Source organism: Kogia breviceps, chromosome 3 (assembly GCF_026419965.1).
Source record: "Kogia breviceps isolate mKogBre1 chromosome 3, mKogBre1 haplotype 1, whole genome shotgun sequence".
NCBI classification, from domain to species: domain Eukaryota; kingdom Metazoa; phylum Chordata; class Mammalia; order Artiodactyla; family Physeteridae; genus Kogia; species Kogia breviceps.
In genome coordinates this window covers 12,299,533-12,316,716 of record NC_081312.1, presented here as the reverse complement: position 1 = coordinate 12,316,716, position 17,184 = coordinate 12,299,533, and the positions used below count along the sequence as shown (strand labels likewise).

At 37.6% G+C, this 17,184-nt stretch overlaps 1 protein-coding gene across 7 annotated transcripts in view; it reads right to left on the bottom strand.

The window, feature by feature from the left end:
* Positions 1-17,184, bottom strand: part of ATXN3 (ataxin 3) — a 34,897-nt gene that overhangs the window by 10,139 nt on the left and 7,574 nt on the right. The window contains exons 2-10 of one of the 7 annotated variants that reach the window (XM_059056898.2): positions 16,800-16,964; positions 16,524-16,568; positions 14,911-14,996; positions 14,420-14,486; positions 11,443-11,530; positions 6,142-6,274; positions 5,634-5,800; positions 4,235-4,331; positions 3,246-3,299 (exon numbers count right to left, since the gene is read on the bottom strand). In XM_059056898.2, the coding sequence (XP_058912881.1) occupies positions 3,266-3,299; positions 4,235-4,331; positions 5,634-5,800; positions 6,142-6,274; positions 11,443-11,530; positions 14,420-14,486; positions 14,911-14,996; positions 16,524-16,568; positions 16,800-16,964 (882 nt within the window). In that variant the 3' untranslated portion in view covers positions 3,246-3,265. Of the gene's footprint in view, positions 1-3,245; positions 3,300-4,222; positions 4,332-5,633; positions 5,801-6,141; positions 6,275-9,192; positions 11,317-11,442; positions 11,531-14,419; positions 14,487-14,910; positions 14,997-16,523; positions 16,569-16,799; positions 16,965-17,184 lie in introns of those variants that run through there. The other 6 variants (XM_059056895.2, XM_067027878.1, XM_067027877.1 and 3 more) reach the window with 6 other exon arrangements.

The window sequence follows — 17,184 nt, the reverse complement described above, 5'->3', positions numbered from 1 at the left end:
ATGCATAAAAGGATTTTTAAAGGAAGCAGAATTTTTAAATGACCAGTAACGCTATGAAAAGAATAGCATATTTTTTTCTAGGGTCCCTCTTAATCCTGTGTTTTAAATATGAGCAACAAAGAAAATTCAGCCAGTGGGACTTCCAGTTTCTCCCTGTTGGCCTTTGAGCCAGACACTGATGTGTGCATGAGTTTATGACTCTGGTGAGCATGGCTAATGAGGGACACGTAGGCACTGGGATCCCCCTAGCATACCCTGATTCTGGAACATGGCACAAGAAAGACAGGCTGTGAGGAGAGGAATTCCTGGCACATCCTCTCCATGCCCTCCTTCCCCTCCATTCAAGAAAGTATGTCAGAATGCAAGCAAGTGACTGGTGAGACAAAGACTTCAGAAGGATAACCTTTATTCTACTTTAAAGTGAGAAGTAAATCAACTGCCAACCTTGAAACAATGCTGATGCCTTTCGTATGTGATGACACTGTAAGATGGAACATGTTCAAGTAGCAAATCAGCATCCATTCTCACTGTGCCTTCTAATGTGCCTTCAGTATGACAGAGGCTGGGAAACTCAAAACTACATGTCTTAGATTGCTTTATAGCTAGGATTCCGGTTACTAATTAAACACTTGCATGAGATTTACAAGGCCGATGAGGCACAGCCATCTTTCCTGCCGCTTTTGTTGTTCTCTGCTGGCAAGTAAAGCCATGGAGATGCCAGTTCCAGAATTCTGCTTCCTGGCAGTTTCAGTGGGGGCCAGACTTCAGGTTCCCACATCTAGGCAACTGTAGTGGCAGCTTCCTGATGCTAGGATCACAGCTAAAGCAGTGTGTTCTTAAACTTGATATCCTGATTCCCCACCATCCAACTGGGGCAGCATTGCAGCTCTTCCAACAAGTTGGTCTGTGGTATTCTGGAGGCCTGGCCTACAGTGTGCCCCTCCAGCTCTTCCCAAGATTGTGTAAGCCCTTAATTTATGTATTAAATTCCTTTCTACTTAAGACATCTCCGAGTCATTTCTGTTTCTTAGACTGAACCCTGATGAACTATGCCACGCCACTGAAGTGGTAGCTCAAACATCAGGCAATCAAACAAATCCTAGCAATCCATGGCTATGAAAACATTTGTTTCCCTCCTGTTGGGAAACACTTTTTTAGTGACAGAAACACAGAATCGGAAGCATTTCAGAGCTGCACCTGGAGAAGGCATTAATAACACTGACATATACCTGTGGGCTACTTCACAGTTTACGGGGCCGTTCTACACACTGCCTCATCTGCTGCACGTAACATGGGAGTTAAGGTTTCATGGTGACATAGCTGACACAGCAGAGTTTTGCTCAGGCTTTTATGATAGGTACCATGGATTTGGAGATTACCACTGGAAAAAATATCCTGGCTACGAACATATCAGTTAACAGCTCTTACTCATAAACTATGAATTTGTAACAGGTAGACTTTCAACAGCATTTTCATGCTTAATGCACGGACACTGTGGCTACTATATTAAGTGTGAAGCTTCAGACACTCTACAGGAAAAAAAAAAAAACCTATAAATTTCAATGAAAAAGAAATTAGCACCAGGGTCAGTTTGGAAAGGATCAGAGGGAAGAAACGGCTCCATAACCTTAGAGCCAAGTTCTCCAAAATAGAAGCTATTGAGACAAGGACCCATATAGGTTTAGTAATCAGGAATTCTACTGAAAGGCAAAATTTAGTTTCTCAGCTCCTTCACTAATGAGTCCTACAAGATTCTGAATGCTAGCCAAAGTTAAAAAGAAACCCCAAGAAGTTAGCTCTTAACTCTTCTCAGCAACAAGTAACTGTGTAAAATATTCTCTAGTTCTACTCAAGTTCTCACCCGTATTTTCAAGGCCAAACCAGGAGGCAGAGGATAGTAAGCCGAAGCTGGAAACCATCACAGTACTTTCTTACCCAATCAACTACCCCCAGTCAGAAAGGAGACTCAAACATTTAAAAAAGGGTGCAACGTTGAATAAAACACCTGCATTAGTTATAGCTGGTATTGTGCTTGTTATAACTTACTTAGTCATTATGGAATGTTACTGCATTATCCTTTGTATTCTAAAAAGTTTAACTCATTGGAAATTCTACATTTTTAATCCAAAAAATCTAAAAAACTTTTTTTTTTTAAAAGAGGGATTTCCAAAATAAATAAATAAATAAATAAGAGGGATTTGTTTTTATATTTTAAAGACATTTTCTTTTTCTTACACGTACTTGTGAATTTTATAGTTTCTCTATAAAGTATGTCTGTTTGGAACATTTTATTCTGAAAAAAATTGAAGTCTGAAAAAAATCATGGCAGAAGTATCACTTGGAAACTGTTCTGGAGAGCAGTTTAGAAATCTGTACCAAGGCCTTAAAAATGTTCATGTCCTTTAACTTAGTGATCTGAAATTCTCAGAATAATTAGCAGAAATGATGAGAGATTTGAGGCATAAAGTCAATACAAGGATTGTTCATTGCATTATTAATTATAATAGCAAAAATCAAAAGGTTCATAAATTGTGATACATAAATTCATTGTATGAAATATAACATAGCCTATTACAAAGAATATTTGGTATCATGGGAAAATGGGTATAACTGATATACAATATATGGGCATTTGTGTGACTAGAAGCGTGTATGACTGCCAAAACACTCACATCAGTTATTAAAGGTAGGATTATGTTTTTTTAAATTTAGATATCTCTAAAAATAAAATTTCCCAAACATTATTTTTATCGAATTAAACATTTAAAGCTATTTTTAGCAATAACTAGTTGATGATATTATAGAACTACCATTAATAATTATGTGATAATTATTCCATTATTGTATGACAAGAGCATTTGGCTATATTAAGAAAAAAACATATATTTTAGAGACACACACACGGAAATTAATACAGATGCAGTATGATGATTGAGATTTGTTACAAAATAATCCCACCCTGGGGGTGGGAGAGTAGAAAGCATGGGAGATGGGGGCATAAAAAAACCCAAGATGGCCCATGTGCTGATACCTGTTAAATCTGGGCAACAGATAAATAGGGAGGGGTTCCTTATGCTGGTTTCTCTACTTTTATATAAATTTGAAGTTTATCATAATTAAAAAATAAAAAGAGTTAATTTTAAAATTTAAAAGGGAGTGACAAGCACTAATAAGCACTATTTTGAAATTTTATACATAATTAAATCCATTAATCTATCACTGAATAAAGACTAGAAATATCTCACATTAAGAGGATGTCAGTTGATCAGAACTTTCCTTCATATACTTCTGAGCTGTGACTTAGAAAAAAAAAAACAGAAAAGAAAGTAAATATTATCTTCATTATACCATCAAATGTAAAATGCTCTAACATTTTAGATACTACTAAAGTACTACCAACTCTGATGTGTACGAGTCTTCTGAATTGCAGAGATGTTGAAATGTGAAAAAATGTGCACCTTAGAATTGTTGAAATATAGTGAATAATAGGCCAGACTCAGCCACTGCCCTTTGTTTTCTGACCTGGGATCAGAGGTTCTGAATATCGTTGTAGATCTTGTGATCTTAAGATGAAGTTATTTCATTAAAAAAAGAAAAAGGGATGAAGACTTGTGAGTGACAGTCACTGGAAAGGATAATTTTATAGGTGAAATTTCTATTTTGAAAGCACTTATAAACCTGGGCACAAGGTTAGCTTTTAGGAGCTGGTGATTCAGATTTATGGTTACCCTCGTGTCCCTGATGCTGATGGGCCTGCAGTACCCCCCTACTGTGGCAATGAATGGAGCAGTTAACCATCACCTCTCTTTGAGGGTGTGTTCCCCTACCGCAAATGCTCTTTTTCCTATTAATTCACAGGACAACTTTGCAGGGTTGGTCAGGTAACCAAGAAGTACATTCGAAGGATCATTAGGCTTTGCTCTTGCCTTGACCCAATTCCATTTTCCTTTTGATGATGAATTTTACAGGGTTTCCTTCACCCTATTTCATGTAAATTTAAGTAGTACTGGGGCAAAGTTTTCCTTTAAAACTATATTTGATTTCACAGTTTATTAGCTACAAATTTTTTAAAAATACATTCAAATGCTCATAGGGTCAGGCAGTAACCAGTATTTTAAAAAAGGAGAGAACCCTCAATAAAATAAATGGTTTAAGTCAAAGCTGTATGTTTACAAACAAAACAGCCAAGGTAAATATTAAATATGCAACTTTAATATTGTACCAACTACTTTACTTTTCAAAGTAGGCCTCTCTTCTCTTCCGCAGCTCTTCAGAAGTAAGATGTGTACCTGATGTCTGTGGAATATCTTGACATATATTTCTGGAAGTACCTAAAAGCAAAATAAAACAGAACAAAAAACTATTTTATTTACCAAGTCAAGCAATAATATGTTTATACTTATGTGAAGGAACTTTTGAAAAGTTTTCTTCTCAAAAATATTCTGTACCATTCTGTAAATGTTAAGAAAGGCTCTGAAAGTCTCAGGGAGAATCTGAATAAGGCAGTTCAAATCTAACCTGTGTCCACTGCACCCAAAGATGTTACCCATCTGTGATGTAGTGGATGTGAGGAGGTAAGCCCAACGACAACTTGGTAGGAGAAATAATTAACGCCACACTTGCGTGCTCTCTTATTAGAAATGAATCTGCACTTTCAAAGGCATAGAATTCCTAGAAGCAACTCGAAGTGGATGATCATAAAACAAACCCATTCTCTGTATCCCTCTATCCTCAAACGTTTGGGTACTACAACAACTTAAGTATGTTTCCATGTTCTTACTTCATTATTGCACCAATCAGAGATTCTGCACAAACTGTGAAATAAAGTGGAAAGAAGAGTAAAGTACACAGAAATATCTAAAACTATTACAGCTGGTGTCTGTCCGTTACTGGGCTAATCTAGCAGGGCTCTGCTAATCCAAAATGGGCCTACACACCATATGGAGTACTCATGAGCCTCCCGGCACACCTCTGAATTCCTCACTTAGATATTTAAGGAATTCAACTGACAAGTAATTTCACTAGAAAGTAGAAGGCAAATTTCACGTTAATTAGACAAAAACAAAACTAAAAAAAAAAAAAGCAAACCTCTCACACTTTTAAGTAAGCCCCTTTGAGCAACATCCCAGACAACTCCCTCAGCTTGGACTCCCTGAGAGATGCATCTTTACTCACAGCTGATGGGCTTATATCACTTAAAAAAGTGGGCTCACCAAAGTGGGCTTAAGCTGTAAGCTGCAGAGACACTAAGTGTTGGAGTTTTGTAAAATCAATTTATTTTCTCTGTCCAGGCCTGCCTTCATGTCCACTAGCATACATTTTTAGAACAGTTGGTCTGGGTAAAGGCCCACTGACCTCACAATGATTAACCTCAGTTTGCTTTTGTGTTAGCACAGTTTTATAACTAAGTGGAATAACCAGAAATAAAAATAAAACTAGTCCTAATATAACACAAGCCATAAAAAGTTGTTTTAAAAGAAATCTAAAAAACAATAACTGATTGTGCATAGCTATTGCTTCTGCAGTGATTGCCCAAGAACTTCTACCGATAGTACATTAACTTCCGGAAGAACTAAGAATGACCTGAATCAATTCTTCAACAATGAATAAAGTATGTGTCGGAATGTCCATACCTTGCATGCTGAGCTGAATGGCCCTGCGAAGATCTGCTTCTTCATCTTCCAAGTCAATTTCTTGGCGACTTAGTGCCAGAGCCCTCTGCAAATCCTCCTCATCTTCGTCTAACATTCCTGATCCATCATTTGCTTCTAAGACGCGTTCTAGATCTGTTTTCTGGACTCTAAAGAACAAAAGCACTAAAAATAACTGCAGACCACTCTTCTATTTTAGATATAACATAGAGACATTTATAAACCAAAGATTTTTATGTAAGTCAAAACTTACACATTTTCTGGCAAACAAGGTCTAATACTGTAAAGGTTTTATTGTGATGTGAGTCTAAGTTAGTATATTTAAATAATTCAGAGTTCATCCACGGTTAAACCAATAAACTTCACTAAAACATAAAGGTCTAAAAAAAATCACCAATAATAAAAGGACCGCATCTTCAGTGTAAGCATGAAAATTTAATTTTTGTAATGAAATACTATCATGTATTCCATACTGCAAGCTCAATTTTACCTCTGTTCTTTGAGTTGTGCTAATTCTTCTCCAATAAGTTTTGGTCGATGCATCTGTTGGACCCTGATCATCTGTAGGAGTTGGTCAGCTTCACAGTCTGGCAGATCACCCTTAACAACAAATATAGAATAACCTAAAAAAAAAAAAAAAAAAAAAGGCAAAAATAAACTAAAACAGTTAGCAAGTGATTCAAAATTGACTAAAAATGACAGCAGATAGAGAGGCAGCACAGACCAGTGGGAAGAACACAGACTGAGCAGTCAGGAGTACCTGGGTTCAAATAATGATTCTTACACTTACTAGTGGGGTGATTTAGGACAAATTACTTAGTCTCTGAACCTTGCTTTCTTCACCTGTAAAATGGGAAGAGCCATCTCACAGAGTGACTATGAGAAGTAATCGAATCTGTAAAGGAATCTACTAAAACAGTGCTTGACCAAGTAGGTTACACGAAATGATAACAGAGAGGCAAGGAAAGGAATAAGGAAGAGCAAGGAATCTGGAATCAGATGACCTGGGTTTTAATCCTCTATCTCTTCTACTTCCTAGCTGCCTGGCCTCTGGTAAACCCGTTTACCCATCTATGTCTTGGTTTCTTCAACTGCTACATAGATTATACTGTACCTTCCTCGGAGGGCTATTTGAGGACACAATCAGAGGATGTGTATAATAATGTGTAATATGGGTAAAATGAGTCATCTGTGGAAACAGCTGCCCCTGACCCTAACACATACACACCCCTCCAAACTGAAAACAGGGGCTGGAAAGCCAATATCCCAAATCTAGTCAAGGTGTTGAAGATGCAGTTCATGTTTTGAGAAAAATTACACTAGCCCAGTGTAATTTTTTATAAATACGATTCTAGAAAGCCAGGGTTTTCCCAGCTGGATATGCCACACAATAGCTAAATAAGGGTGGGCTACACCTAAGTCCTTCTAATCAATTTACGTTTTTCTTCATTTCTTATTTTTGGCTGTACCACGTGGCATGTGGGATCTTAGTTCCCCGACCAGGGATCGAACCCGTGCCCCTGCACTGGAAGTGCAGAGTCCTAACCACTGGACCTCCAGGGAAGTCCCTCAATTTACATTTTTCTACCATAAATTTTCTTCAGCTTTGGTGCTTGTTATGGACATTCTTTGTGAGCATTAACAGATAATGAAACAAATGAACAAAGATGAAAAGGACTGTTAATGGAAAAACTCAATTAACATTTGTTTTTCACAAGGACAAGTGTGCTCAGAGTTCAGACGGTTTAACATGTTTTACGCCCCAAAAACTGTTTCTAGATTCTAGAATAAACTATGTCAGCTCGCGATGCTATTCCATGAAGAGCATCAGGAAGGGCAGAAACTGCCTTATGGAGGTGGGTGGCATTGTAAGGATCTTGGGTTTCATTCAAGATCAGATTTCATTCTAAGTGTGCTAGGAAGCCACTGAAGGGTTGACGAATGAAGCTGTGCCATAATGTGCATTACATTTTAAAAAGAGCACTCTAGGCTGCTTTATCAACAAAATATATAGGAACCAGCGTGCAAGAAGAGTGGGTCTTACTAAAATGGAAAACCTGAGGGATAGCGTACATGGGGAGGAAAAGAAAAATACGTCTTTTGTAGACGTGTTCAGTTTAAAATGCTTTCTGGACTTCTGAGTGGAGATGTCAAAGTTAGGAGTTTGGTGTTCAGTGTAGATATCTGGCAGAAGATAAAAGTCTAAGGAATTATTGGCAGATAGACTTTATTTAGAGATGATATTTAAAATAATGGGAGAGCAGTCAAGAAGTTGTCCAAGGACTGAACTCTGGGTCACTTCATTAGTTAGAGATTGAAAAGAGTAAGATCCATAAAAGGAATCTGAAAGAAGCAGCCAATGATAGCAGGTAAACCTCCATAGAGGCCTGGAAGCCTTGCATAGACAGTATTTCAAGAAGGGAGGATACAGCTAGGAACAAAGGTTTTAGGCATAAAAGAAAAGGGATACAAGTATATAAAATCAAGGAAGTTACAACACTATGGTCCTACGTGTAAACTGGAGAGAGGTAATATGGCAACCAACCTGGTAGCAATAAGCATGCCAGTGCCCAGACTGTGATCTCTAACCACCATTACTAAAAGGGCAGGAAATATACAAGATAAGACTGAAAATTCTTATTGTATGAGGAAGAAGGGCTTCAAAAGGCTAGAGTGGTCATTTCAGAAGCTTGGGAGTCAAGTTCAAGAAGTTCCCACTCCTCCAAGATGGGACAATTTTGAGTATCAACATGAATAATAATTACAATGGACTAAACCATATGAACTATGGTTTTAATGGATTTGTTTACGATGACACTTCAGAAACAAACCAATTACCTTTGGAGGACGGATACTATGAAACTGACTCATTTTAAAAAACTGATAAAAGAAATATTTATCCTGCTTTTTCTATATGAACTATACTTCAGGATAACCAAACAGTTGATGAGGGAACGTTTATTTGTATAGAAGTCCTCCAACTAATAAATAAAGGAATGACAGGAATCTGACATTACCATTTTGCAGTCTTCAATGAAATAATGGACTAGGCATTGATCATCAATAGCTACCCAAGTCACAAAAAGAGATAACTAGACACCACCATCTGTAAAGAGAATTCTGTCCTCCCAAAATCAACCTGAATCTGATCAAGCCTCTAAATATAAGGACCAGTCTATTGGGCATCCAGGGCTCAGAGGAAAAAAAGGATGCAACCAGCAAAATCTAGAATGTGGGAAAGAGAACAAAAGACCCATTTTCTTCAAAAGAATATATCAAGGAAAAAAGAGGAGAAGAAACCTATAGATATATTTTAGAGACACAGCAATCCAATGGAATCAATTAACCTTATTTCAACCTGCTTCAACTGTAAAAAAAAACAAAACAAAACCCAGAAGAATCAACCAAAGAGACTGGAGATTTGAACAGTGGCTGGCTAGTTGATGTTATTAGTTGATGTTATTACAGAATTGTAATTAAATTTTTATGTGTCATTATAGTATTGTGACTATATATATATTTTAAAGAGTCCTTGTTTTTTAAAGATTTTAATTAAAAAGACACCTACACAGAACATAAGACAATTAGTATTTTCTCAAAATAAACTGGAAAAGGAAGTGGGTAGGGTAAAGGTAAAACAATACTGACCATGAGTTATTTGTTGAGGCTGGGAGAAGGGTACATGAGATTCTATCACATTATTTTCCATACTTTATACTTGTTTGAAATTCTTGGTAAGAATGTTTTATTTTGTTCTGTTTAAAGGAGAATATAATCAACTATACCCTCAAAAAAGATGAGGTCAAAGGAAGACTGAGAACTGAATACTGGCAGTGGCAAATGCGGAGGTCATTGGTGACACTGAGAAGAGGGTTTTCAGTGACACATTGGTTATGACAGTGTAACTGGAATGAGTTCATGAATAGGAGACAACACACTAGAGATGATTCTAAGGAGAAAATAAAAATAGGAGACAGCTGGAGTTTCCTGGTGTTGAAGATGCTTTTTCTTTTTACTCAATGGAGAGAAAAAGTATATTTCTCTGCTGATAGAAATAATACAGAAAAGAGGGGGAAACTAATCACACACTAGACTGGAGTGACAAAAGCAGAAACAAAGATCCTGAGTAGGTGGGAGGAGCTGGGATCTAGCCCCAAAGTGGCGAGGTTGGTCTTGGTTAGGAACAGGGGACAATTCATCTATTTTAATAGGCTCAAAGCACAGGTAGAGATAGAAACAAAGTGATAGATTGCTGGTAGAAAAATGAGGAGGTTCTCTTTTAGTTGCTCCTGTTTTTGTAATAGAATGTAAAGGGAGGCCATAAGCTAGGAGTCAGGAAGGGCGAGGGGAGTGGTTAGATGTTTGAAGGCAGAAGTTGTGAAATCATCATCTTGGACAGTGGTAAGTGAAGTAACCGAGAGAACATAGTAGGGATGTCAAGCAGCACTAAAGGCTCATCTGAAATTTGTGATCATATAAAAATTTTTTTTAATTGTGATTATAAATTTGAAGCCAAATAAATCATATTTTATCTTTAGCCATGTTCAGCTGTTCTGATGGAGGATTGTACAAGCCCAAGATTGGGTTTTAACCAGGGTTGGGATTTTGTCATAAAAGTATGATGGAGGGAGAGAAGGACAGAGGAGTTGAGAAATGCAACAGAGTTATTATAATGATGGATTACTGGAAATAAGCAGGGTAATACAGGATTTAAGGATGTAAGGGGAATGTTTAGGTTTGCAGTATTGTTTAAAGAATTGTTGGAAATAAAAAAAACCGAAAATATGGTATAAACATAGGAGGCAATAGTCAAAGAGTAGGATGCTTATAACTGGGATTTGGAGGTGGTACAGTTGTTAGTAATGGCTAGGCAAAAGTGAAGAAAATTATCTTTGAAAGTAAGAAGAGGTTGAATTGGATTGATTTTTGATGTAGAAATCACCAAGAATGATGAAAGGAGTTGAAGTAGAGAGATGACAGTGAGTCAGATCCTAAAATCTTCAGTGGAAGAGGAGGAAGATCAGACTGCAAAAGACTACAAAAGAGCATGGGGTAGAGTTTAATCTCGTGACATGTATTTCAAAGCACCTGGAGTTTTTAGAGAAGAAGAGTGGCCGCGAAGGGGCAAGGTGGAGCAAGAAGAATACCCACAGCTCCCCTTGGCTCCGTGCTGTGTGGGGTATGGAAGACAAAAGAACCATTACTGTAGAAGGGCTGCAAAGGAACCAGCATCCCCAGGGGAGGGCCAAGTGTCAGCAAGAATGCTAAATGAGCAGTTATCATCCAAATCACAGCCTAAAGCTCACCACGTAAAACATAAAAATTATATCCCTGCCACTGCCACAAAAACAATATTGTTACACTCACTTTTTTTTTTAACTTTTTTAAAAAATTAATTAATTTATTTATTTTTGGCTGTGTTGGGTCTTCGTTGCTGTGTGTGGGCTCTCTCTAGTTGCGGTGAGCAGGGGCTACTCTTCACTGCGGTGCGCAGACTTCTCACTGTGGTGGCTTCTCTCGTTGTGGAGCACGGGCTCTAGGCACACGGGCTTCAGTAGTTGTGGCTCGCAGGCTCTAGAGCGCAGGCTCAGTAGTTGTGGCGCACAGGCTTAGCTGCTCCACGGCATGTGGAATCTTCCCGCACCAGGTCTCGAACCCGTGTCCCCTGCATTGGCAGGTAGATTCTTAACCACTTCACCACCAGGGAAGCCCCTTGTTACAGTCACTTCTAATGAGATAGTTTTATTTGGCTACTTCAAAAGGTAACATAAAATGTTCAGTCTTTACTTACCTTCCTGTTGTAACTGAGCCAAGAAAAGTGCAAGGTATGTGTCTGATATTAATTCTGGACCCGTCAAGAGAGAATTCAAGTTGAACCACTGGAAAAAAATTGTCAATATTTAAGTTAGTGCACATTGTAAGTAATAAGGAAGTTTCACATGTTAAAGATAGATATAACCCATCTAAACTTAGTAAGACTGTCTAAACACTGAAAACATGTCAAATCAAGATTTTTTTAAAGTAATTAAATAATGTGATTCTAAAAAACTGAAATAGAATGTTGCAAATTTATCGCTATTAAATGTTTTAAAAGTATGCTTTAAGCCATAAGCTTTAAATCCCTCCTCCAAAAAAGAAAAGAAACTGATAGCCAGTATTTTAAAGTATCTTTATTGATAGCGACAATTAAATCTTTTTTCAAAGGAAGAGCCCAACAAAATCCTCATCTAATCATTATTATATTGATGGTGGAAGAAAAAGGAAAACTACCCAGTTTTCCCACTGCTGATAATCTTGGTCAAAATATTTCAATTGAGAGAAAGCCAGACATTCCAGGAAGAGAATTTATAATCTCCAACTCATTTTAAAAAGTTCACTAAGCCACTACTGCATGTAATTAACATCATTGGGTCACTACTTCATGGGCGTCCTAGTGTAAGCCACAAGATACAAAAGTTTCAGAAGTTACTGTCAGCAACGTGACCAACTACTTTTCCTGGATTTTCACAGAGATAATATTTTTCTCAGTCATCTTTTTCTTTATACAGGGACCTCAGACAAGAGTCTATAGGGAAAAATACAATTTTAAACAAAAATACAAATTAGAACCAAAGATGACAAGTCATACTTTGACATTTCCTGTGTTTGTCAAAGATAATTTGAAATGTGTAAATTCAATTTTGAAGAACCACAATTTTAATAATTTCTCAAAATAGGGGACTTCTCTGGTGGTCCAGTGGGTAAGACTCTGCGCTCCCAATGCAGGGGGCCTGGGTTCAATCCCTGGTTGGGGAACTAGATCCCACATGCATGCTGCAACTAAGAATCCCACATGCCGCAACTAAGAAGCCCGCATGCCGCAACTAAAGATCCTTCATGCTGCAGCGAAGATCCTGAGTGCCGCAACGAAGACCCGGCGCAGCCAAAGGAAATAAAGAAATAAAGAAATACAAAAAAAATTTTTTTTCTCAAAATAATGTAAGTTTACATGCAAATCAATACAAAGGAATTTCTAGAATTTAAGTCTTCAGATCTTGAAAGTGAAGAATACTTGATCATATTTTTAAAAATCTAAATAAAACCCAGAGGTTAAATAACCTTGGCAGTTGTCCTGCCCTGGTTTTTCCCAGAGTTGATTCCCACCCGAGTCAGTCTTTCCTGTCTTTCACCACACCTCACCACACCTCCGTACTTGCTCTTTGCCCCCCCAGGAGGGACCTTAAGAAATAATCAGTTATGATGAAGCTGCTTCTAGGCAGCAGACTTAAAAGATAATAGCAGGGCTTTTGTTTTTGAATTATCGTGTATTGATTAATAGCAGGGCTTTTGTTTTTGAATTATCGTGTATTGATTTAATTCAGTGTACTTTCTTGATTTCATTTCCTTTTTCGTTTTGTATTAGTTTATTTTTTAAAACAGCTTTATTAAGGTATGATTGACATGCAGTAAACTGGCCATATTTAAAGTATACAATTTGAAAAGTTTTAACATATGTATATACCCATGAAACCATCACCACAACCAAGAGTGAACATATTCGTCGCTGCCAACTTTCCTGTGCCCCTTGTAATCCTCCTCTTTCACTGCTCCTCGCCCTCCTCATCCTCAGGCAACCACTAGTCAATCTGCTTTCTGTCACTACAGATTAGTTTGCATTTTCTACACCTTTATATAAATGGAACAATACGGTATGTAGTATTTTTGTGTCTAGGTCCTTTCACTCAGCATAATTATTTTGAGATTCATCCATGTTGTTACATGTATCAATAATTCATTCCTTTTCACTACATTAGCCTGTTTTCAATCATCCTCTTTCTGTACTTCCCTGATGGTGCAGTGGTTAAGAATCCGCCTGCCACTGCAGGGGACATGGGTTGGAGCCCTGGTCCGGGAAGATCCCACATGCTGAAGAGCAACTAAGCCCGTGCTCCACAACTACTGGGCTTGTGCTCTAGAGCCTGCAAGCCACAACTACTGAGCCCACGTGCCACAACTATGGAGCGTGCATGTCTCGAACCCATGCTCTGCAACAATGAGAAGCCCACGCACTGCAATGAAAAGTAGCCCCCGCTCGCCACAACTAGAGAAAGCCCATGCACAGCAACAGACCCAATGCAGCCATAAATAAATAAATAAACAAATAAATAACACCAAAAAAATAATAATAATCCTCTTTCAAAGAGTCAAAATTCTAAGAAAAAAGACTTTAACTCTGTTTAAAAAATGGTATCATGTATACAAAGATCACTGGCAATTATTTTAAAAAATAACACTTTAGGTACTTTTCTGATCTTATTAAAAGCCTTGCTCAAGACACATTCCATGTCCTTTTTTTAGAAAACATAGAAATGATTTATGCAGATACATATATTACATGGCATTCTGCAATGTGAATAACCTTGTTAAGCAAAAGCAGACGCTACTGGAAATTTTTATTCATGCTAGACACTATTTGAGGCTTTGTGACATTGCTATGCTTAATACAAACCCATGAAAATAGTAGTTAACTGCCAGAGCATCTTTACAACATAAAAACTCATAAACATATTAAAAGTAACCACGGCTGTATTGTCTTATTAAATAATTTTACTTATGTTCTCTCTCTCTCTATTGAAACCAGGCCACATACACACATTATTGGTGAGTTTCACTTGCAACTGAAGTGAAAGGGATGGGTGCCTTAAAGATGAAGGCACAAATCCCTTACACTTCAGTTGCAAATGAGGTACAGAATGAGGAAAAAGACAGGGGAAGAGGGAAAGCATTACCTGTTTTCCTAATTTTCTAACTGTAAACCAGTGCTCTTTATAATTGCATATAAATGATCTTTCATTTCTAGAAACAGGAAAAAAAACATACATAATATTAAGTTGAAATACTAGAGTTCATATTCATTTAGTTTGTCTATTGGAAAGTATTACACAAAACCTATGATGATTTAGCATTATATTCACAGTTTTAAGTATTACTGATTTTTAAAAAATTACAAAACAGTATGAATCTCTGTGCAGATAAGTGATGCCGTGCAAAAACGATAGCACCACACCCCATTCAAGGATCAGCTCTGCACTGCCAGACACTGAGGGGTCAGGAAGGCTCAGTGGGCAGATGTTCACAGTCAGCCACAAAAGGTGAACTAGGAAAACCTGAGGGATTGAAACAGGGAGTATCAAAACAAAAGCATGCAAGATGTATTTTTCTCCTTTAAGAAAGTATAAATTTAAAAATCAAATGTAGGAAAAGCAAAATAAAATCTTACATGGGATCGATGCTGAGCCTCTGATACTCTGGACTGTTAAACAGTATTAGTTCTAAACCCCAAACTTTCAAGGCATTGCTTATAACCTGTTATAAAAAAATAGCAACTTTTAAAAATTCCAGATTTAAGTAGTGTAGCCATGTTAGTTGTATACACAATTGTAGTTCATATATAAATTTCCCCAGAAGGTTATGGTTTTTAAAGTGTGTGTGTGTGTGTAGATATATCACAAGTCCATAAATAATATACAAATGTAACATTAAAAGAGTACTTTTTACACTAAGTTTCTGGAATGTTCCAGAGAACCACACAATTCCTAGATAAAACTGCCTTAAAAATCCAGATGTATTTTCTATCCAGTAAGCGCTACTCTTAAAACTAGTCCACTGCAAACATGTGATAATTTGGCTGCTATGGGTCCTGCTTTAGAAAACTGATAGTCAACTCACTACCTGATATATAATAATGATAATTTTATGTCTATTAAAATGAGTTATTTCGGGGGATTTAAACTGAAGCTTTCATAAATTTTAAAGGTCTATTATCATGGGTTTGTGATCTGTAGGAAAAAAACAAAAGATAAACCTGATTATTTCAAACTGAGAAAAAAAAGGGAAATTTCTGAAAATTCACTACCTACCCTCCAAGGTAGCCAACAAAGCAGCAAGTGAACCAGGCACAAATACAGACAAAAAGTGAATGCTCTGAGGTGGGCAAATGTGAACTGGCACCAGGAGCAGCACTGCAGGGACTTCCCTGGTGGTCCAGTGGTTAAGAATCCACACTTCTACTGCAGGGGATGCGGGTTCCATCCCTGGTTGGGGAAGTATAATAAGATCCCACATGTCACGGCCACGTGGTACAGCCAAAAACAAAAGAGCAGCATTGCACAAACAGGAAATGGCAAACACTGGGCCTGCTCAGGCCTCTGCTTCAAGCCCTGCAGTAGCTGTCATCTGTAACGGTCCATAAAAAAGCACTGGCTGGAAACGCTGGTGACTGAGGAGTCCAGGAGGACAGTACAGCAGAATACAAGCAGAGATATCTGCAGAAAAAGTTCCCCCAAGAGAAGTTCTAAAGAATTCTGGATATGCCTCCCAGGTGTTAGAAATGGAATGAAAGATCCACGGATGAAAGAATCAATCTCACAAGTACATATATATTCACCCACAGAATTCAAGGGGAGTGATAAGATTTTTAAAAGGAAAAAGGAGAAAGCCACAGACCATAATGAAGGAATCCAATCCTAGTAGGCTGATTTAAATGGAAGGTAGCAAAGTGTTGTATTTTCTCAAATTTACACAGGAGATGGTAAGTTTGAAATACTGTGACTTACTGGAATTACGGTTATTAGCATCCAGATGCAAATTAACAACCTCCTTTGAAAAAGCCCTACTGTGAGATGAAGATTCTATCATCCTAATTTTCATATTTATCTATATAAAAATCTAGTACTCTGGCGTAGAATCTTATACTCTTAGACAGAATCTACTAGAGGAACTTCTGAAGGTCACATCATTACAGTGACTATGAAAGACTGTGAAAAGCATACCCTGAGCTTAAACAGTGCCTGGGACATAAACAACACTTAGTAGATGCCTGTGACTACTTACTTGAATAGAGAAAAAGCCACTGTCATCCATATTTCCAGAAGGCTGCTGTTTAATTTGGATATAGGGAGTTGGGACAGGGGTTGAGGGTGGGAAGAGAAGGATAGTGTCATTAGTGTACATATTTAAAGTAATGTCCTGTGCATATTCCCGTCTACAAAGTTGAGAGCCGCTTTATAATTAACAGGTCAGATCCCCACAGGGACAGGGTTTCATCCTTTTCTAAACAGCACCCACATTTCTTTAAGAAGTGTGATTTAGCGAGTTTAAAATCAGTACCTGCAAAAATGTGCGGTAGTCTTCACTAGTAACCCCTCCTTCCGCCATTCTCATCCTCTCTTCCTCATCTAGCTGGTGTGCAATTGAAGATAATTCCACAGGGCTGAAGTATTCTCCTTGTAACAGGTTATTCAAGCAATGCTGAGCACAAAGTGAGCCTTCTTGCTAATAGTTCCAAAAGAAAAGATTCAAATGGGATTTGTAAAACACACTTGTACAGTATCTTCCCCGAAACAGAAATTTAATCATTAACTTAACACAGCCAAACCGAACATTCTTAGCTTTAGACAAGCATGATTAACACAGGCACATGCATTTTCATTTGTTAACATTTAGTTTATAATTCTGCCATTAATGAAACTACAGTTATTTAGCTATATGATCA